Genomic DNA, 23,353 nt, shown 5'->3' on the forward strand with positions numbered 1-23,353 from the left:
GTTCACCTAAGGCCTTCCAAAACACAGAGCCGGCCCTGAGCATCGGGGAAAGGAGGAGGCGCCATGGCGATGAGCATCAAGGGAGAGGGGTCGCACGAGAGGGAAAATACTCCCTCTGTCCCAAAATTCTTGTCTTAGATTTGTCTAGATACGGATGTATCTAATACTAAAATGTGACTTGATATATCCGTATTTAGACAAATCTAAGACAAGAATTTTGGGACGGAGGGAGTAGATAAGAACAAAGGGAGAGAAGAGATGTGTGTGGGGCCGCATGAATGCGCCCTAGCGTTCATGGTTGTAGCCGCAGGTAGGTCATGAGCCACACTTAGGCCGGTCGGTCGTAGGGAAACGTTTCCCATTTGTGAAGGGCCAGTCGTTTATTTTTCAGAGATCATTGTTTCCGGACGATGCGAGTGCTGTAAAAAGTAACGGATGAGCACTATAGCATTTAGATTGATCAGCACCCAGAGAAAACAAAATGCACAGCCAGTAGCACCAAAGCAGCAAACCATACATACCTACACAGATGCATACATCCAAGCAAAACAAGCCCTCGGCCATGCGCTGGTTTTGCGGTGACGGTACAGAACAAGTTTCTCCAATGCAGGCTGGGAACTAAAGCTACAGCCACAGGCCCACAGCAGCTCACTTCTTGAAACGGCCATTGTGCGGTTCTTTGGGTTTCTTGTTGCTCTTCTTCTTCCGAGCCGCCTTTTGCGCCGCCGCTTCATCCGCCTTCACCCATTCCGCCTCGTTATCTGAGCATCCAGTCCATTTGTCGGCTTCGTCAGTCTGCGACTGGACATCGGTTTCGTTGTCTGAGCATCCAGTCCATTCGTCTGTCTGCGACTGGACTTTGTTCGTCCTGCCGTCTTCCTTCGCGGACGCCCTTTCGGAACACAGGAAGCTGATGATCATCTGCAGTTTGTTCTCACCATTTTGCCACATTGAGTATAGATCCTCCAGAGTCAGACAAGCTGTCTTCTCCATCCTGTGCAAATGGCACACGAATTATGGATCACCTAGTCATGCATGTTTTACACTAGAAAGGTACATATCATGCAGAAAAAAAGAGGATGTTATCACAAAGATGTGAGCCATACCTGTCTACCAATTGCACTACTGTATTCATACAACAAGATCAGAGCTGGTGCTGATTCAACATTCGCTTACCTGGCAGAACGCTCTCCGAACTGACTGCAGATGCGCCTGACCTCTTCCAACAATTGTGCACCAATCTTTTCTTGAAAGCCTGTTTGCTCCAGCCATGAAAGGGTACTCCTAAGGAATTGGACAATGAATCTTGCATCTTTCTGCAGAAAATCAGCTTTTAGAATAACTTGGCAGTTGCAAAGCAATTCGACAAAGTGGAAAATAATAAAACAAGCATTGTAACATATGAAGCTCACCTGGCCTTGCTTGTTGACTTGAAACCTCTCAAACATATCCCAGAAGGGAGCATTCTCATCACTAAAAGATATTTCACCTGTACTCTCCACCTTATTAATATCTTGTACAGCCTTAGGAATGTTTTTGTTACCATCAGAATTTTCTGGCAGTGCAGCCTCTTGCTTTGCACAGCTTGGCTCGTCGGAACGAAGAAGAGCCATTATCTTCGGAGCATCATACAATTCCTCCTTGCTAATCATGTAGGCATTTAAGTTTGGGCAGACTGCTCGGGCTTTGCGTGAGCCCACTATAACTACCATACGATCTCCGACTGCGTCCAGTGCATCAGCAAGCACTCTTGTGAAGTTGCTCGGCGTGCGAGGCCTTATTTGCAAAGCACGGACCATCTTCTCAGAAAACTCCAAAGGTAAATCCACAAAGAATCTGCCCCGCTGAAGAGTGCTTGTGAGATCATAGCAATTCTGCAGATCATGAGCCAGGGTTCCTTTTTTGAACACAAGCTCATGAGTTAGGATCAGAGGATAAAGTGTGACCACTAGTCTCCGGAGGACCTCGGAGTATGAACTAGGACTTGACGTCTTCTGTACCCATTCCCAGAGCATATCCTTCTCTGTCAACAGAGTCATAACTGCCTCAAATATGAAACGCCCTGATGAGAATGCCAAGCGATTAAGATCGTAATCTGGGCTCGAATTAGATGCCAGGAAGGTGTCAAGGTAAACCTTGCTGGTACGGCACTCTAGCATATTCACCAACAGAGACTTCGTGCAGTACACACAACCTTTCGGTAGAAGGTATGATGAAGCCATGAAACCAAGGCACTCCATCAGACCCACATAGCATATTGGGGATATATAGTCCCGTTCATCCCTCCGCATCACACGACTGAAGGTGAACTCAAGAGCACGCTTAAAGTTCAAGATCAAGGGGGGTCTATCAACACCAGTATCAAGAAATCTCTTCAAACATCGATAAAAATCTGCCCACCTGGAATTGTTGTCCAGGTAATGTACTAGTCTTGAAAGTGTAAGATAGTTTGGGAAGCGTAGAACCCTTTGTCTCGGGCCACGTGTATATATTGAGGCAATGCCTTGGCACATAAGTTTACAGAGAGAACCGATCGAGAGAGAGGGAGATCGGTTAGAGAGAGATCGACCAGGAGAAGGTCGTTACAGGAGATAAGGAGAGAAGAAGAGATAGAATCGAATACAAGTTAAACACCTCTTCTATCCCTATACAATAATTCTAACACTCCCCCTCAATCTAAACCTCAAGCCTTGCTAAGGTTGAGATTGTACTTGAACTCATCGAGTCTTCTCTCTGTCAAGGGTTTTGTGAACCCATCCGCAAGTTGATCCCTGTAGGAATAAACCGGATCTCAAGTAGCTTTCGAGCTACTCTCTCTCTGACAAAATGGAAGTCCACTTCAATATGTTTTGTTCGTGCATGAAAAACAGGATTTGCTGAAAGGTAAGTTGCACCAATATTGTCACACCACAGCCGTGCAGCTTTTGGAGCTTTAGTCCCAAGTTCATAAAGTAATGTTTGTATCCACATCACTTCAGCTGTAGCATTTGCCAAGGACTTATATTCAGCCTCCGTACTGGATCTTGAAACAGTAGCTTGCTTTCTTGCACTCCATGACACAAGGTTAGATCCCAGAAACACAGCAAAACCACCAGTAGATCTCCTATCATCAGCACACCCTGCCCAGTCTGCATCAGAATACACAGTAACAAGCAAGGAAGGGGACTTAACAATCTGAAGTCCAAGTCCTTGAGTATACTGAAGATACCTTAGAATTCTTTTAACTGCTGTCCAATGAGTGGTTGTAGGAGCATGTAAATATTGACATACCTTGTTGACGGAATAGGAGATATCAGGACGTGTAAGAGTCAAATATTGCAAGGCACCTACAATACTTCTATAATTTGTTGCATCCTCTGGACCAAGAGCTTCTCCACTGTCAATTGTAAGCTTTTCTGAGGTGGAAAGTGGTGTACTGACCGGTTTGCAATTCTCCAATCCCACTCTCTTTAGAACATCAGCTGTATATTTCTCTTGTGATAGAAGTATTCCATCTCTAATTTGCTTTACTTCTATGCCAAGAAAGTAGTGAAGATCACCTAGATCTTTGAGAGCAAACTCAAGCTTTAAATCCTTAAGCAAACAAGTAGTGGCCTCTTGACTTGAGCTAGCAACAATTATATCATCAACATAAACAAGGACAAAGATAGTAATATTGCCTTTGCTATAAAAGAACAAGGATGTATCTGCCTTAGATGATGTGAAGCCAAACTGCTGTAGCTGCATGCTCAACCTGGAATACCATGCTCTTGGAGCCTGCTTCAGGCCATATAAGGCTTTATCCAACTTACATACATAATGTGGTGTGTTGTGACTTTCATAATCTGGTGGTTGCCGCATGAACACTTCTTCCTCAAGAACACCATGAAGAAACGTGTTCTGAACATCTAGCTGTCTTAAGCTCCAACCTCTGGAAACAGCAATGGACAAAACAAGACGAATAGTAGTTGCTTTAACCACAGGACTAAAGGTATCATCATAATCAATTCCAAACCTTTGCTTGAAGCCCTTTGCAACTAACCTTGCCTTGTATCTGTCTATACTGCCATCTGATTTTCTCTTAATCTTGTATACCCATTTACAGTCAATTATATTAGTGCCATGCTGCGGTGGTACTAGATGCCAAGTCTGATTTTTTATAAGTGCATTATATTCATTATCCATGGCTTCCTTCCAATCTCTATTAGCAAGAGCATCATGCAGATTAACAGGTTCACTGGAAGTGGCAAGGAAAGCACGTTTGGTCGGATTATACCTGATTGTACCATCACTATATTGTTTTTCTTTAACAATACCTGACCGAGACCTGGTGTTTCGACGAAGAGGCGAAGAAGCCAGAGAAACGGTTTCTGTCGGATGTGGCGCAGAAGATCCTGCTGCTTCGGTGTTGTGCACAGAAGATCTAGGCAGATCGGGCTCCTGATCCGAGGAAGATTGACGTCGGAGGCGCTGCTCCTCGTCTGGCGCGCAGCCAGGGCCGACCGGCGAATCAGACCCGCCTGGCGGGTCCCGTGGTGTCGCAGCAGAACCGTCCGAACCGGTCGGTGGGGCCCAGGGCGACGTGGCGACGCGGGACTCGCTCCCCCCCCCCCCCGCGCCTTGCTCGATGGGCGTGTCGGGGCGCGCTGGCGGATGCTGACGTGGCGCGCCTGGACTGGCGCGGCCTGCCTGGTCGACTGCGCCGCTGTCGGCCACCAGAGGACGCAGGGGCGGATCTGCATCGGATCGCACGCCCGCAGTCTGCCGCAAATCCGGCTCGGATCTCGCGCTGGCAGCAGGATCAGCATCAGATTCCGTTCCTGGTTTGTCCTGTGTGCACATAAAATGATAAGTAGAATCTGCACAAGATGTGTTAGAAACACAGTTTTCTTTGGATTTTTGCACACGGTCATGATCAGTTAATTCACCCCCGTGATCAGGACGTGTAGGAGAGTCGGAGAGAAGTGCAATTTCTGCACGAAGCAAAGCACCCGCATTGGGATGAAGCTTGGAGAAAGGAAATAGTGTCTCATCAAAAATAACATCTCGAGAGATATAGATGCGTCCGGTGGATGGTTCAAGACACTTGTAACCCTTATGAAGATTACTGTACCCAAGAAAAACACATTGTGTGGAACGAAGTTCAAGTTTGTGACGATTGTATGGACGTAAATTGGGGTAACAAGCACACCCAAAATTTTTGAGATGATTGTAATCTGGCTTTTGGTTATACAACCGTTCTAAAGGAGTAGCATTGCCAATGACCTTACTGGGAAGACGATTTATGAGATATGTAGCTGTGATGAAAGCCTCATCCCAATACTTGAGGGGCATAGATGCATGAGCTAAGAGAGAGAGACCAACTTCGACGATATGACGATGTTTGCGTTCAGCAGAACCGTTTTGCTGATGAGCATGAGGGCAAGACACATAATGAGTGATCCCAATGCTACGGAAGAAGGAGTTGAGTTTTTCATACTCCCCTCCCCAGTCACTTTGGACTGAAATAATTTTTCTATCGAAGTGGCGCTCAACTAGCTTCTGAAACTCTTGGAAGATGGAAAAAACTTCAGATTTGTGTTTAAGCAAATAAATCCATGTGAACTTGCTGTAATCATCAATGAAGCTAACATAATATTTTTTTCGACCAAAAGAATCTCGAGCATGACCCCATACATCACTGAAGATTAATTGTAATGGGGCATGAGACACACTAGTAGACTTAGGATAGGGAAGCTGATGGCTCTTGGCACATTGACATGCTTCACAAACAGACTCATTGTTTGAACTATGTGACAAAGAAAGTTTGTGTTTATTGACTACTTGCCTAACTATGACTGAAGAGGGATGTCCTAATCTTTGATGCCACCGTTTGAACGAGGGCTTGATGACGGAATAGACGCGACGATGCTTGTTGCTAAAGGCTCCGGAGGAGATGGGGTAGAGGCCGCCGACGCATCTACCGTGATAGAGAGGTGCCCTCGTTGCCCGATCCTTAATGAAAAAATAGCGACGGTGAGTTTCAAAGAAAACATCATTATCGGTGGCTAAACGAGACATGGAGGCAAGATTTTTGTCAGCTTGAGGGACATGAAGGACATCTTTAAGAACAAGATCACGTTGCAGGCTAGGGGAATTAAGTGAAACTTGACCAATGTGACAAATTTCCATACCTTTACCGCTAGCCGTGTGGATCTGATCGTTGCCATGGTACGTCTCCCGTAGAGCAAGTTGCTCTAACTCGTTTGTGACATGATCGGTAGCCCCGGAGTCAACGTACCAGACACCCTCCCCGCCTTGCTCGCGCATGGCTGCTGCAACGAGTTTGGAGTCAGGGACAAAATTCTCATCGTACCGATGCCAGCAATCGATGACCTCATGGCCAGCTTTCTTGCAGAGCTGACACCGAGGGCGAGGCCGCGAGGGAGGGTTGCGGCGGCCAGTGTTGGAGTTGAAGCCGCCACCCCCGTGGTTGTGGCCGTAGCCGCCGTCGTAGTTGTCGCCGTAGCCGCCACCAGAGCGGGCACCGTCGTCCGAGGAAGCAGCGCGGCCGCGTCCGCCACCACGGTTGGTGCCCTGGTGACCACGGCCACGGCCACGTCCCCTGGAGGCGGAGTATGCAGAGGATTGCCGAAGATCGCCGCCATGGAGGAGGGTGAGGCGGGCGTCGAAGCTAAGCAGCTGGCTATGCAGCTCAGGAACCGTGATGGGTTCCACTCGGGCTGCCAGCGCAGAGACGACTGGATTGTACTCCATGTCGAGGCCGGCAAGGATCTTGGAGACGATCTCTGGGTCGGAGAGGGCCGAGGCGGTGCAGGCGACTTCATCGGTGAGGGTTTTGATCTTGCCGAGGTACTCTGCCATGGTCAAGTTACCTTTTTTTAGGTTGGTGAGCTTGATGCGGGTGTTGATCGCCTGCGCCTGGCTCTGGGCGATGAACATGGTGTTGATGGTGCGCCATACTTCGGCCGGCGTCTGGAGCGTGGCCACCTGGGACAAGATCTCGCGGGAAAAAGAACCCATCAAGAACCCTTGGAGTTGTTGTTGTTGCGCATACCAGAGAGTGCGGGCGAAGTTGGCGACTTGCTCTTCTTTGCCCTCCTTGGTGATGGTGAGGGTAGGCGGCGGTGGCGGGCTCGTGGGATCAAGGTAGTGCTCCATCTGAGCACCCTTGATCTGAGGAAGCACGATGGCTTTCCAGAGGAGGAAGTTTCCCCTCGTCAGCTTCTCCTGTGGTGGCGATCCGAGGAAGGTATTGGTGGCTGTGGAGGATGACGCAAAGGTGGAGGCGGAGGAGGTGGTGGTGATCGCGCCCATGGTGCTAGGTGACATGAAGGCGGCGGTGGTGGACATGGCTCGGTCGCGAACGGTAGCTAGATGCGATCTCTCTTGATCTGATGAGGAAGAGGCTCTGTTACCATGTAAGATAGTTTGGGAAGCGTAGAACCCTTTGTCTCGGGCCGCGTGTATATATTGAGGCAATGCCTTGGCACATAAGTTTACAGAGGGAACCGATCGAGAGAGAGGGAGATCGGTTAGAGAGAGATCGACCAGGAGAAGGTCGTTACAGGAGATAAGGAGAGAAGAAGAGATAGAATCGAATACAAGTTAAACACCTCTTCTATCCCTATACAATAATTCTAACAGAAAGTAGCGCATCATCCAGTTGTGCTGTATGAAGCAGAAGCATGGTTGTTCTCCCAAGATGCCCATGAGTCAAATTTTTATCTGTTCGCCGAAGGTGTGCACTAAGAGAATCAGCAATCAATCCATATGCGGCTGGTGACTCAAGTATAGGCAAGAGGCTCCTTGTTGTCCCATCTCTCCACGCAAGAAATATTAACTCAAAGAAGCGACGCTCACAGAGAACAAAGAAGTTTCTTAACTTCATTTTTGGCATACTGAACTGTGGTTCTTCCAAAAACTTTTCTATCTCACTTATAATAACGTTTGTTCTCACCAGGGTATACAAAGATTCTGGCTTTGGAGAAATTTGAACAAATGACTCCAACTTCTTAAGTACACTTAAACCAACAGAAGACATCTCATTCATCCAGAAATACCGAGCACACGAATGACACCGAGGGGCATCCAGTAAACATCTATTGCCATCTAGCCGCAAAGAACTTATGCCAGCATTAGAAAGCCAGCTTGCATTCATGTTAAGTACCACATATCTGTCAACTTCATCATCTTTTCTCAATCCAAAGTACTTGGCGAAAAGATCTTCATACATAACTGTGTAGTCATTTAATTCTGGACCATCAGTGTGGCGAAGATGAGATAGTGCATTGAGTATGATCGACTTCCAGCGATTCCAGGCATTAAACAGAGTCTGGGGTGACATCTGATTAGAAGCCAGCATATTATTACAACTATTTTCATCTTCAGATCCTGGCCCTATCTCTAAATTGTATCCAGAGGTTCGAGACTGAAGATGAACATCAATAATTGAACGGGAAGCAATAAATTCAACAAACAAGTTCCCACATTTTCTGCCCTCAAGCAAAGTGCAAGTTAAATCGGGAAGAGACTTAATCACATCTGACAGTGCATCAGCTTCCAGGCAAACGAAGCCGTAGAAGCAATCAGATACCTTCTTCGCCATCTCTTTGGCTTCTGCAAGCAACTGTTCCTTCTCTAGATTTCTTTTGGGAGGCCACCCTTTATTATTTAAAAACCACAAAGAATTTACAATGATGTGGAGGAGGAGAAGCCGCGTTGCATCCTCAAACAAATCTGCCTTCTCGAGCATTTTCACCTCCAGTAAGACATCTCCTTTATGCTTTGCTATCCCTGCAGCTTCAACGAAATTACCGTTTTTCATCTCTATACTAAACAGTTCCTCAAGAAGATTCCTAGACTTCAAGAATGCCTGTACATTATCCACAGAACTGAAAGCCTTAACAAAAGGCATCATACGCTTTATGTCACCACACTCAAAATAATGTTGAGCACAATTTTCTAGATACTCTGATCTAATTGCAGAAACCTCCAAGGATTTTGAATCCTCAAGCATATGTTCCTCCTCCAACTGTTGCAGAAACTGCAAGCCCCGATTGAATAATTGTTTTCCTTTTGAGCACATGGAGAAACACTTGGTGTAACATTTAGCTTTGAAAAACACTTCAGCTGCCTCCGACCAGCATTCAGCCCTAGCAAAGCAATCACCAGCATCCTCAAGTCTAGAAGTAGAAGTACCACAGTTTTCCATGTAGAGCGTACCTAAGGCAATGCAAGGAACACAATGTTTAGTCAGACAGTTTTCTAGAGCGTGAGGTAACATTCCATATGAAAGGTAAGAATTGGCATATCTGCAATTTAAGTAGGGGTACCATTTCAAAACAATATTTTGAGATTTGATGGCATTTACTTATAAGGCAACTCTTTTAGAACAACTTGCCATCTGTAGACCGTTACGATATGATGAAATCTCAAATGGACACAGCTAGGAAATTACGAAGAGTTGTCCGACCTGCTCTTTTGTAGTCACCTAATTTGATATAACACGTAGCAGCTTTCTCATGCATTCCTATGGACTCGTAAATCTCTGATGCTGTTTGCAATGAAGCCTTGCCTAACTCCAAATTTGTGGAGATGGCATGGTCAGCAGTCACCACAAGTCCAGCAGCTCTTGCCCACTTCTCTCTGTGTGCATCACCAGCCTTTTCGAAACACATAGTAGCCATCTCGAATTGCCCCTCATTGAATAACTACAAAAAAAGAGAGAACTTGTGACATGGAATAACAATGGTAAAAGACAAGTACAGAAAAACTATAAGTGGCCATGACCCGCCTAACAAAAAATACGTGTGCATACAACAATTGTGAGAAACAAAAACCCCATGAATTTAACAAGATTAAGAACACTCACTAGGCACATAATGCATAGCATGATAAACTAAAATTAGCTTTGCAGACCAAACAAGTAAAGATCACTAACCTTGGTTCCCCGTAGCCTCCAATCATCAATGCTGCTCCCTGTTTGCATGGCCTGAATGAGGGAAGAATCAAGTAATCTAACTTCTACAAGACACAATTTCTTCCAGTAGTCAAACATTGGTCGGCAGTAATCATCTGTATTTTCGCATATCCACAATCTTTGCCTAGTGCGTGTGATTGCAACATAGAGTTGCTTCAGCTCTGAACAGAGTAGATAATGCTTGCTTCTGTCAAAACCTGGGTGAGAGGTCTCCTCGGAGTGTGCTATAATAGCTTTATGTTTCATGTAGCCATACAGAACCCTCCATTTATTTCTTAAAGGTGACGAACCAAAAAAGTTGTACAACAGCACATCCTACACAATACCTCTGAAGTAAGTACACTGAACATTCTGAAACAGCGATTTTACAATTGAAATATTTTGCAAAATGAACAAAGGCGAAACTGAATTTATAGGCCCATACCTGAAACTCAAGGCCCTTACATTCAACAATAGTCAGAACAAGAGCTTGTTTACCAACAACATCAATAATTTGTTTTTTGGTGGCATCATCACGAACTAATATGACTTGATCAGCGCCAAACCCATGCAGATTACCATGTTGACTTTTGTTTTCTCCAAAAATTCTCATAATAGCGTTTTCATCGTTATCAGACTCCAGCAGCACAGGAGCTTCTCCGTATACCAGTCCAGTCTCTGGATTAAGCTTGTCAATACTTGATGGGAAAAAGGAGCACAGAAGCCTCATGATACTCTGTGCCATACGGAGGATGCCACAATGTGTGCGGAAATTTTGAGACAATTGGAACATATCAGAGAGATGGGATTTCTCCCCATGTTTAAGTCCTAGTTTAGACGCCTCAGTTTCTGTGAGGAATGCAGTATAAAAAAGTGAACGGATATCTTCAAACCTGAAATCGATACCCCTTGCTATAGTCTGTGCAGTGTCACCAGCAAAAAGGAAGCCTTCCTTGATGTTCCTGCAGACATACTTAAGAAGTGCTATTTGTGTCATGGTCAGATCCTGTACCTCATCTATGTAAACAAAATCCACCAAATCTCCATTGTAGCCATCAGATGCAAGACTAGCATGAAGACTACTGACAAAATCGGACAAATCAAACTCCCTGGCAGAGCATTTCATACTTTCATATTCAAGGAATATATCATAAATTTTATTTCTTTTCTCTTTGTTCAAAGATGAAATTCTTTTATCTGAGAGCATCACATAATCTTGTCTTCCCAGTTTTCCAGTATAAGGCCCACATGCTTGATATGTGCCCTTAATGTGAGAGACTATTTCAGTGAAAACAGTGGACGCATCAAATTTCTTCGTCAGGTCTTTATTAAAACGAGACCAGTAGAAAGTAGCAAATTTTTCGTAGGTAACTTCATTCAATTCAATAAAAGTTTGCACTGCACGAGATCTTGAATGGCCTCTCTCAAAGCTAGACTTCATTTCACCATAAAATACATCAAAAAATGATGTCCGGCATGTTCCATCAAGCATCATCAGAAACTTACGGTATGTAATAGTAAGAGGATAGTGCTCATGAGGTAGATCACAAAAATTGTCAGGAATTTCTGTAAACTCTTCCAGGTCATCCATGACGTCATGCATGCGAAGAATGCTTGGCTGATCAGAGACATCACCAGTGCCAAATCTATGTAGGGTTGAAATAAATAAAAACACAAAATAAGCAAAACGAATATCCTTCACAGAAATCAACTGGCTTGCAATATATGTTTTCATAAAAGAGCCCCAAGCATGGCTAAACTTTTTTTAGTCATGTGAGTGCCCAGCCCAGCATGGCCTGCGAGTGGTAGTCATGATTTGTCTTTCCCTTTACAAATCCAGGGGTCTCTGTACTTGTGCTGTTTTTTATAATTCCGAAAATCATATCTTAAAAAAAAACTAGACCAATGGGGGAGGAGATCCGTGGCATTTTTTAGTTAAGAAGGTGTGGTACATCAAGCTTTAATCCATGAAATAAATTCCGCCGACAGGAATCGAACTTTGGTCTGCCAAGGCACACAGCCACGCTCTTGCCACTGGGCTATACGCCCATCCACAAAATCGTATCTTAAAGAGAAAATGCACTTCAAATGACCCTTAAAGGTACAGTGAAAAAAGTTGAGCCAGCTCATGCACACATTTATGTCCACTTTAAATGGATGTATCAAAATCATTTCCAAAATGGTGTAAACATATGTAGTACTTTTGAACAGGGGTCTGATTACCTTTTAAGTCTGTAGATGTAATCTTTTATGGCTGAACATAACTTTGGGCTCACAGTGATAAATATTTGTTTCACAGAACATTCTCCTACATTCTTTAGTGGCATAAGTTTATTGTCATCTGCCGCAGACAAATCAGCTCCGTCCAAATTTAGACCTTGGGATGCGATCAATGACAGTTGCTCTTTTTGAATCATTTTCATTGTCAATACAGTGGTTTTTCCGGTGCCCGACCTCCCAAGTATAAAACTAGTGAGCGGGAATTGGATAATCACCTGCTCTTCATCACTCAGTTCAAAGGGGATGTTGATTTCAGACCCATCAGTAGCTGTCAGCAAATGCTTTGCCATTCCAGATGATAAAGAGTAGAATTTCATCAGCAAGAAGCTTTCGCTTACTTTTGAATTTTCCACGGCATATGATGTATCAACGAGACCGTGCTCTTCATGAGCATCAACTTTGCAATCCATGTTATAGCGAATAATAGCATGTCCAACATCCCAAACCATAGGAACTTCCAGTTTCCTGCTATCCACGACAAAAAGGAGGGCAAAAATTAGAAGAATGTCACATGCATTTCATTTCTAGGCACGATATTTAAAAAGAAATTGATCAAGCATCAAAGGATAATGGAAAATCGAAGAGACCAGAGTATAGCCTATTAACAACAAAGTACTCATACCCCTGTGTCTGCACTCTCCTGCAGTGATCCAGGTAATCATCCGTGTACATGGAAAACAAATTCTCGAGACGTTGAACAGTTCTTGCAACATTTTGCTGTGACAGTAGGTCCCAAACTTTTATTATCTGGAAATACTTTCATTCGATTTTCTCCATGTCAATACTCCATATGAGATACAGGTCCCTAACCTTGTATACTTTTGCAAGATGAGAAACACCTGGTATATCAAGGTTCTTAACTGTTGTCCTCCAACCAGCTCCAAGTTTGATAAGCTTTTGGAGTATTTCCCTCCTGAGCTGTGGTGATTTGAGTTTGGTGAAGGACTTCCTAAACTCGTCGCTAAGAATGACCTGTTGAATTTACAAATACAAAAAACGCAACCTGAGAAAAATGAAAGAACAGTATGTTCTTCAAGAAAACTAGGAGGTTCACAAGATGGTATGTACTCTATAGAGAAGGACGATATAACTGACAAAGCATCGTACGAAGTAGGACATGTCCCTGAAAGCATCATACAGAGGAAACAGCCTAGCAGAGAGAAGCAAACTACATGCATGATTCCAGAAAGTGAGACATGTGTATTCATGAACACACACAAAATCACACTATAAAGTAAGTGTATATTCAGTAAACCCTAACTCCCTGACAGCAAGAATGAGTCTCACAAGACACACGTACATACATATGGTTCGCATTCTGGGTAAATTAAGTGCAGTGACATATTAGAAAATATGAAAGTATGTTTAAAGCCAAACTGGCTAAAACCATGGTACTTACCTTCCATCTGGTATTGCTGAAAACCACCGAATCAGCATTAAGAAGATCATCAAGTTCATCAAGCTCTTGCTTTACTTGCAAAACCAACCTACAGATGGTTGCGTCATTAGTGGCACTGAAAACACATTTACGTCTTTCTGCATCAGCAACAAGGTCTGTCCATTCGGTCCCACTTTTATACAGTGTATGAGCATTCCCAACAATCCAAAGACAGTGCCTGCATGAAATAAAACATCAGAACTTTATCACCAGTCTTACATACTTTGAACATTAATAAAAACAAGGGACCGCAAAAAAATTGATGCACACCTTGCTCTAGTAAGAGCAACATTTGTTCTTTGGTTATCAGCAAGAAATCCAAGAACTCCTGTCCCATTGGATCTAACAGTTGATAGTATTATTATATCATCCTCTTCTCCTTGGAAACCCTCAATTGACTTCACCCGCACATGAAAGCCATCACATTTATCGTATTTTTTGCCAAGTCTAGTTTTAATTGCATCAACTTGAGCATTATATGGAGAGACCACTCCGATGCTGAAACCTTGGCCTGTCTTTTTCCAAGCTGCAGAAAAATCTTAAGTGGTCAAATTTTGGTCAAGGCTACTGAAAGAATTTTCTTCAGCAAACTTAAGTTGATTTTGCATCACCAAGTCATTGAAATGTCACTGTTTTCCACTCTGATAATAATAAAAAGTTGCTTAAGTGGGACCATGCAGTGGATAACAACTCTAATAGAGCATAGTATTTAAGCCTTCATGTTATCTACTAAATGTACTCCTTTTTTAAAATAAAAATGTATGCAGTACAAGAAAGGAAGACCGTGTATGCTTCAAAATATCCCATGTTATATTAGCCTTTTTTTTTGTGGGTACCATGTTATACTAGCCAAGTAACTTCATAAAAAAATTAATAACTACAAATGATATTAAGGTTAAGCAAATGATATATTTCAGCTTAGACATACATTTAAAGATGGTATGGATTAGGTGCAAAACAATAGCAACTTCAACCATGTTTCTCCGACTGTTTCCTGTGCCCTCTTTGTCTTCCCTTCCATCAGTGACATTTATTAACGTGTAGCTGCCAAAAGGGAGGCATGTGAAATCCTTATTATAGCTAGAAGACAGGACATTGGAACCATCTAACATCTTCCTCTCATAAAATTGAGCATTTGGAAATAAGCTGATACAAGGATTCATGCGATACTGTATATTCAGCAAATGTTTTTCAAATTTTAGCTTAACCAATCTCTTAAAAAGACTTGTTCCAAATCCAGCTTCTTTACATACCTGGAGACAAACAATTAAAGGTAAGAATTAGGACTACCAAAAACAGATCAATAACAAACGGAACATAAAAGGAAGATACGACCTTCACAATTTTTTCAAGAAAAAAGTGTTGGGTCATTTCAGTATCACAATTTTATCTTGTTGATAAATGCACCAGTGACTAAGAAATGAAACAAACAATATAAAGTGGGTGAGCAAAACCTTACTTTGCTTTTAACCATCGCACTCAGCTGACAGTCATCCCCGACCAAAAAAACATATTTTAGCCAATGTAGCCGTAGTGAGATCACCAATTCACACTCCCGCACTTGAGCAGCCTCATCAACAATTAATACATCGAGGGGTGCAATATCCATGTGATGTAACTGATAAGAGCTAGAGGTGGTACAGAAAAGAAGTGTTGCATTACATATGCAGTAGTTCTTGACCCAGTTTTTGTCTACTCCAGTGGGTAAGTTAAGCAAGTGTAGCAGATCTTTAAGCAACTTGATGCATGTGTACCTTGCTTCATCCAGTTCCTTCTCAATAGAAGATATAGGCTTTGCACAAACAGAGTTTGCAGTTGACAGACAACCAAGGCCCCTTTTCAAGCCCTCATCGGTCAACTCTATGTCACTAAGAAGGACGCCTAATTTTTCCAGCATCTTAAGCAACATAGATATATTTATGACACTATCATGAGAAAAGCACCTTCCAGGAAGATGAGCCCACAAATTCATTATGCATCTTTTCAGAGCTATTGCTGTCGCATCAAATTGCTTCTTTGTGAAGTCCAGAAAGCACACTGGATCAATTTTGCCATCATCCTCGAGAAGCATATCATACCGTGAAGCGCAGTCTTCTAAAATGGATACCATTGAAGCTATTCTGTAGTTCCATCCTGACGACGATGAAAAGCATTCAACAAGTTTGTCGACACGAAAATCCAAGAAAACTTCCTGAAGATCATCGGTGATGTCCATGTTCGACCTGCTCCCAAATAGCAAGATATCTCCAAGAGAAAAAGGTAGACCATTTTCATCAATGTGCTCATTGAAATCCTTCAATTTTTGAAGGAAACGAGTGCAAACTCCAACGACAGCAACATTAGTGGGAGCACAAGTAAGAGTTCTGCATTTCAAACACGCCAAAACCCACAATAAAGCGCTAACCGTCTCGGTCTTTCCAGTAGCTGGTGGACCCCATATAAGCTTCATGAGGTTCACATGCCCACATTGTACAGCTGAGATGACAGATTCAATAGCATCCACCTGTGATCGATTAAGCTTAATCGAAAGTAGTTGCTCTGTGAAAGAAGCCAAACATCCCTCATCCCGTTTAATACAGACACCACAAACATCCTCACCCTGCAACAGAGCCAACAAAGAGGAAGTCAAAAAGTTAGGTCCCATGCCAATTTATAATGATAATGAAATAGCTAGTAAAACTCCTAAAACGCAAGTATTCATGTCATATTACCAGATTTGTGGGGGCTAAGAGGGACTTGATTACTGTAAAATTATTATCCATGTGCCTATCGAAGATAAGTGCTTTCCATATCCGCATGCTTGTCGTGATATTGTTGAGAAATATTGCATGCTTGAGTTTGTTTAGGTCTTCTTCCAAACCAATATTATTTGCAACTTTGACTCTGAAGCTCTTCTGGTATTCATCATCCATAGAAACCTCAGTAACCATTGCCAAGCAGTATGTCACACCATGGTGGCTTAAGTCCTCTGCAGATTCAGGTTTTATGCTAGACAAAATAATTATGTCACCATTCTTCATAGTATAATTCCCAGTAGAAAAACCAGCATCATTATCCCAAAAGTCCACATCCATAAAGTATAATCCCGATTTCCCTGCTACCTCCATGGAACGTATTTTTGACGAGGGTGCTTCACTGATGAGTTGAAGGCGTGAGCATAGATCTGACCTTGTTTCTTCAATCAGAGGCACACGAAATGATACGAGATAGTGATCAAGTGATTTGAAGTTGCAGGGAATGGTCACAACCTGAACACAAATGGGGTCATAATTCATAAATGAGAAAGATATGATTATAGCTAGCAAAAGATTCTCCAACAGTTCCTTGAGCACAGAATGTAATTAATGCTAGCAGAGTCAGTTGCAATTTCATAATACCAGAAGAAGAAGCGATGATCAATACAGGGCTTAAGCTGCTCATATCACAAGGAGGTTACCGCAGTCAACCGTAGAGACTATATTTTTCATAGCGATACAAGTTATAACTTCAGCGACGATATGGTACAACATCGTGGCATGTATCTCTCTCATTAGGGTACAACATAAGTTGCACGCCTACCATCTCCCAACAGCTAGCCATTTAAAGGTTATGCCGCGTATTACCTAGAGTTTTCTGGAATGAGACAGGCAAGATGATGCTACAGCCCTCTAAAAAGGACTTGAGAAATGATCCACATCATGGTCATAAAAAATTAGTGAGCCATTCTTGTCAACAGCAGTGAACACCTACACTCAGTCAGTAACTCAACATAAGAATCATGTATGACAACTAGTTAGCCCGAATCAGTCACATATGGCACCAACAGCAACCTTGTAATTTCCTGACCGACATGTATCCATTATATCACCAAGTGTGCAAGTGTGCAACAACCATGTTAATACAGCCCAGAAATGGCAATCATCACTTATAGCAAAGCAAAATGCATTGAATTTGCGTTGCTAAGCACATGTCAGTTGCGGTTCCATGATACTTGGACAGAAACCCCCTCTAAACCCGAGCGCTGCGCACGGACGACACACAGACAGACAGAGCAGAGCAGAGCACCATCAATCAGTTGGAGCATCAGACGACAGACCCAACTTGGACTACGCATAAGAGGCAGCGAACAACAGCGCGCTAGAGGGAAAAAATCACCGGATTTAAGCACGAGTGGTCGGAGTAGAAACCTAGCTAAGCGCACATCCGCGCGCACGCTTCGGCGGTCCGTACGACGTACGCGCAGATTCGGGGGGAAAAAGGCTCAAGCTTGCAGAACCGCGTGGCCGCAGAAATCGTCGTCCGGAACTAGTAGCAGCGGCAACCGCGGGATGGATGGATGGCGCAGGTGTACCTTGCCCCTGTAGAGGTCGTCGTCGGTGATCTCCTTGGCCGACCAGGAGAGCACCAAGTCCTCCAAATCCACCTCCCCCATGTCGCCGCCGGGGCTCTATCTCCCCCCTCTTGGTCTCGCTCTCGCCCAGGAGCAAGCGGGCGGCATTTGCGAGGAAGGGGGTCGGTTTCTTGGTGGTGGTCTTGGCCGTCTTGGAGGAGGAGTCGCTTGGAGACGGTCAAGGCGGTGGTGGTGACTGTGCTCTGCTGTGTGGAGAAAGGCAGAGCAGGAGCGATCAATGGGAGAAGGGGGGAACTGGGGAAGGGAGGGGAGGGTGGTCAGAGACGATCAGTACAGTGTACTGCGCACAAATCTTTTGCTTGTGGGATGGGAGAGGGAGAATGCTTTTGGGGTCTTGGGATTCGGGCCCTTTTTCACGGGCCGGGGCAGCTGGAGGAGGAAGGGAGACCGGCAGCGCCACGGTATAGCACGGGTAGAACCTGTTCTCGGTTTGGTCGTAGTAATATAAAACAGTTTTTTTTAACCAGACACGCACACACTCATCCCTATAAATGTACACACGCACATCTTACTTCTACGAACCCTGATAGGCTGGATATATCAGTGTTCCCATAACCATTCAACCACTGGTTGGTTCGCATAGTTATATAAAATAGTCGTTCCTTTGCTTCGTATCCCGTCAGGACACAGCTGTCCGGACTCCCATCGACTCGCGGAGCAGTTCGGACTATAAATTTTCTGTAAATCGAAACCATACGAGGAGGGTCTTTTGGAGAATTCGACACGAGACTCCGACACCCTATGCCTATCCAAAACTAAGACAGAGCCCTCGCTTTTTGTAGCTGATTGTAATGTTTCCATGGCAAAATCCTCCACTTTCCTCTTTCATCCCGCTGCTCTTACCTAATCATTGTCCTTTTCACCGTCGCCTACGCATCCTACCTATGCAGAGGCCCCGTGTGTGCTCATTATATTTGTATCCTCTTGATGCTCCATTTTAAGCTAATAAGGGCTCGTTCGGAAGTTTGATGGCTTCCTCTGCAACCAGCTTCTCGAGGGAGCCAGCGCTAGCCAGCTTCCCACGGGAGCCAGGAGCGTTCGGCAGCTCTGGCTTCTCTTCTTTCAGTCAGAAATTCATACACCACAGATCCGAACCGAGAAAGGTAGGCTCCGGGGCAGCTCACCTTGAGCTAGGGGGGAGGGAGGATGAGTTGGCCGAGATGCGAGGGGCCGGCAGGCGAAGACTGGCGGCGGCGCATCGGCCAGCCAGTCGGGCGGCCGGGTGGCGACGGGATGGACAGTTGCTAGGGTTGGCAGCAGAGAGGAACGAGCTAGTGGGTCTTCTACAGTCGATCGATCGGGATAGAGTGGTGCCTCTGCGGTTGCTACAGATTGAAACGGTACGTGCGCCCTCACTTCGAAAGGGCAATTAGCTGTAATTTGTCTCAACTCCGTCTTCTATCTTTTTTGGAGCCGGACTTCTGCTGCTTTTGGAAACGCACTACGCCGGGGCTATCTCCGGGAAGTGGGCTTCCAAGAGCGGGATCATTCGGGCTGTCTCCCCACGTGGAGATGAGAAGCTGGATGGTGGAGAGGCTCCGAACAGGCCCTAAAAGTCCACCCTTTGTCAAAGAAGAAGGTGGCATTGGGTGTATCAATGTTTTTTCCTTATATGGCTTTATTGAATAATATAATAACATGATTGTGTGCATCTTTATGAAGCAGAGGCCGAGGGTTCAACCTCCTATCCTAAAAAGAAAAAGATTTTTTACGGTACATCATACTACTCTATCCGTAAAGAAACATAAGAGGGTTTAGATCACTAGAGGGAGTACCAAATTAGAAGTATTAAATTAGATTCAATGGTTAATATAGTTCGGCTTAGCATTTGATTGAGGACAGCTTCGTAATTTTCCTGTGGTAGATTTGTGTCCTCAAGGGCACGCTCGGTTCAGTCCCTCCAATCAATCGTGCAGGAAAAACGAAAATTTATCATCGTTGTACGTACGCCCTCGTCTCCCTCACGATTAACCACAATTGCACTGCTGCATGTATGAGCACCACAGCACGCCACTGGCCTCCTGTTGCGCCGCCGTCGAGGCGAAAGGTCGACGAAGAGAACGGCGCCACCGACCGCTGATGTCGCTCAGGGTCTCCATTTTCAATATCATCCACGAAGAAACTTGTCTGCAGAAGCATGCCATGCAAAACTGCACTACGAGTCTACCAGACATCAACCAATCGTCCTCACAGTCAAAACACGACTAATGTTCATATTCCGGGCATTCAGATCTACTCACTCTATAAGAATATAAGAGCGTTTTACGCTTTTATATTTCTTTATAAAGGGAGTACTAGTCAATGATGACGTGCATGGCGGCAGGCCCGAAGGAGAGCAACGTCCAAGGCCGTACACCTTGTGGACCCCACGTTCATCCCCATCCCCGTTCCCTGCTTTGCCAGCAACGCAAGAGTTAGCTCAGGCGACCAGCCAACATTGTCGGAGGATGGACATGTCATCTGAGTGTCGTCAAGAGAGCGCCGGCGCGGTTTCCAAGCTGGCCGGGTCCGCGACCATGGAGCGCAACTTGAATTTCAACTCCGGCGAGAGCTGCCTCTTGCGAGCTGTGGACTAACCAAGAGAAAGCTGGTTGCGGGATTCTATAATACAGTAAAAAAAATGCCCAAAGTGTCTTTGACACCTAAATATACCTAGCCATGGGCCGGGCCTTAAAAAGCCCACGGCAGAAAACTAAGGCCCAGGCCCTCCCAGGCCCTACCATCGGGCCTACTTTTTCAAGCCCAAGCCCGGCCCATCTGATAAAAAGCCCTGAAAAGCCCTTAGGGCTTAGGGTCGTGGGCCGGGCCTCTTCCTTAAAATGCCAATATGCCAAGCCCAAGCCCGTCAGGCCCTGCTGGTGGGCTCAAAACTCAGGCCCAAGCCCGGCCCACAGGCAAGCCCATCGGGCCTAGGCCCTGGATTTTAGGGTCGGGCCTGGGTGGACCGACAGGGCCGGGCCGGAGATGGCCAGGGCTACACCTAAATATACTACACATTTTTGGATGTAGTATTGCCTTATCTCCACCATCATTGGATCATAAAAATGAAGTCCAAAATAGTTAGATGCACTGTAAAAGAACTCAAAAGAAATCACATTCACATACACTGTCACTGTTTCTCCCCACATTCAGGTTACAACAACAGGGATTAAGGGTCCCTCTCCTTGGACGCGGCTAAAAGGAGGTCTTCAGTAATTCCCCAATAGAAGGTCAAGGAAGGAGGGAGGAAGTACTTTCGCTACATATGCCTCCTTAACCCACCATCACGATGATAGTAACAACCTTCCGTCCATAAATGCAAATGTTTAGTCGTTGACCTTACAAAACATCAAAGAACATTAACTCAAACATACTAAGTAGGTATTGCATCTCGGGTAGGCGTTCGGTTCTAATACATACTAGAGTTCATCATTATTCCCTGAGAACTAATTGAATTACTCAAACATATGGATGGAAAACATAGAGGGGAGAAACAAGTTACAACCCAACATGGTGTTGGGGGAAAGAGAGGAATGTCGGTGTCGATGAAGACGGCACCGGCCCTTCGGTCGACGTCGGGCGTTAACAATGTGTCCTCCTTCCTTCTTCCATGCCTTGGCTCTTCCTCTAAGGTGGAGATAACTCTTCTACAACAATGGATGTATGACAACATGTGATGAAGTTGTTGAACATGAATGTCGGCGACTAGGGTTGGAGATGAATATATAGGAGGCCTCCAGGGATCTCCTCTGTAGATATGACTCCTCCTGCGTCATCTAGGGCTCCAGGGGAGCCAAATCCTCTCCCAGTACCTCCCTTGGTCGTCAGTGATCGCTTAGGAATAAACGAGGACAAAGTCAGTGAAGAATCGCGGAAGTTATGGGTGATTTCACAGCCTCCGGGGGTAGGTAAGAGAGTTGGTACGACTAGCCACGGCCATATCACACGTCTTCTTCTTTTTGTGGAACTGCCCATGCAGTTCATGTATTGGTCATCATTTCTTCATACAAACTTCAATTTTGGCGTTCTTGGGTTCATTGGATTCGTCCCGGAAAGCCTGATGCACCCGTTATATTGGATCTTCAATTTGGAGACTATTGAAAATGCCAAAGTATCAAAATCTCCATAGGACCAGAATCTGATGCCTCAAAATCCTCCGTTTTGGCCCCAACTTGGTCTTTTTTTATGTGCCAACTCCATGGAAATGCCAATACACCTACAAAGACAACAAAACAAAGTGAAACTAATCAAAACTAAAAGTTGTGCAATGAACTTGATAAAACAGCTAAAGATCAGAACTATGCATTGTGGACACGAAAATTGCTAAATGCATATGATACGAGGGATTTTTGGCATTAGAATAAGCTGTGGTTGTTTGGATACTAAGAATTGGATGTGAGATTTAGAAAACCAGTTATTAGAGGATGTTTATTTCTTTGTTTGTGTCTAGGTTGTTTTGTTTGGATTTAGAATAAGCTGTGGTTGTTTGGATACCAAGAATTGCAGTCTGAAATGACACTTGCAGTTGCGTGTCTAGGTGCCTCCACCGCCCCAACAAACACCACTAAGTTGTAGTCGGGGGCGACACTTGCAGTTGCAAGCCTAGTGTCGGGCATGCAACTGCCCCCTTCCTCTCCTGTCGTCCTCCGTAAAAAACACAAGGCCAGTTGAAGTCATGAGGGAGACAAGAAATTGCACTTGAGGGCGACACTTGTAGTTGCAAGCCTAGTGTCGGGCATGCAACTGCCCCCCCTCATCTCCCACCGGCTTTCGACAAAAATACAAGGACAGTTGCAGCCAACAGGGAGACATGCAAATTGCAGTCGTGGGCTACACTTGCAGTTGCAAGCCTAGTGTCGGGCATGCAACTGCCCCGGCCCCCTCCCACTGTCCACCGACAAAACAAAACGTCAGTTGCATTGTGGTGTGTTGACATGCAATTGTAGACAAGGCGACACTTGCAGTTGCATGCTTAGTGTCGGACATGCAACTCCCCCTCCCCCCGCCCCGTCTCCCACCGACCATCGACAAATCAAAAGATCAATTGCAATTGGGTGTGTAACATGCGATTGCAGTCGAGGGCGACACTTGTAGTTGCAAGCCTAGTGTCGGGCTTGCAACTCCCCTTTCCCAAAGACCACCGACCACAAAAATGTTAGTTGCAGTTGAGTGTATAGGCATGCAATTGCATTCTAGGGGTGATACTTGCAGTTGCAACCCTAGTGTCGGACATGCAACTGACCCCCTCTCCTGCCGCCCACCAACAAAACAAAAGTTCAGTTGCAGTTGGTCTGTAGGCACGCAGTTGCAGTCAAGAGCGAAACTT

The 23,353-nt window shown here is 44.9% G+C and overlaps 1 protein-coding gene across 1 annotated transcript; it reads right to left on the reverse strand.

Moving 5' to 3' along the window:
- Nucleotides 1-7,430: 7,430 nt before the first annotated feature.
- On the reverse strand, nt 7,431-18,401 carry LOC123046794 (uncharacterized). Its single transcript, XM_044470227.1, has 13 exons — nt 17,989-18,401; nt 16,370-16,906; nt 15,118-16,257; nt 14,587-14,911; nt 13,929-14,184; nt 13,620-13,836; nt 13,031-13,192; nt 12,843-12,937; nt 12,164-12,685; nt 10,386-11,586; nt 9,923-10,276; nt 9,455-9,692; nt 7,431-9,204 (listed from the first exon to the last, which is right to left on the reverse strand). Exons 1-13 carry the CDS (start codon nt 18,067-18,069, stop codon nt 7,607-7,609), a joined length of 6,726 nt encoding a protein of 2,241 aa, XP_044326162.1. The 5' UTR covers nt 18,070-18,401; the 3' UTR covers nt 7,431-7,606.
- Nucleotides 18,402-23,353: the final 4,952 nt, after the last annotated feature.

This window comes from Triticum aestivum, chromosome 2B (assembly GCF_018294505.1).
Source record: "Triticum aestivum cultivar Chinese Spring chromosome 2B, IWGSC CS RefSeq v2.1, whole genome shotgun sequence".
Taxonomy (NCBI): Eukaryota; Viridiplantae; Streptophyta; class Magnoliopsida; order Poales; family Poaceae; genus Triticum; species Triticum aestivum.

Bases quoted from the DNA above. Each gene is read 5' to 3' on its own strand.
- LOC123046794 (XM_044470227.1), bottom strand. From the start codon at position 18,069: ATGGGGGAGGTGGATTTGGAGGACTTGGTGCTCTCCTGGTCGGCCAAG. The intron at 14,185-14,586 runs GTATGTCTAAGC...ATTTTTCTGCAG, and splicing joins AATCCATACCATCTTTAAAT to CTTGGAAAAAGACAGGCCAA. The intron at 9,205-9,454 runs GTCGGACAACTC...GCATTGCCTTAG, and splicing joins AGGTGACTACAAAAGAGCAG to GTACGCTCTACATGGAAAAC.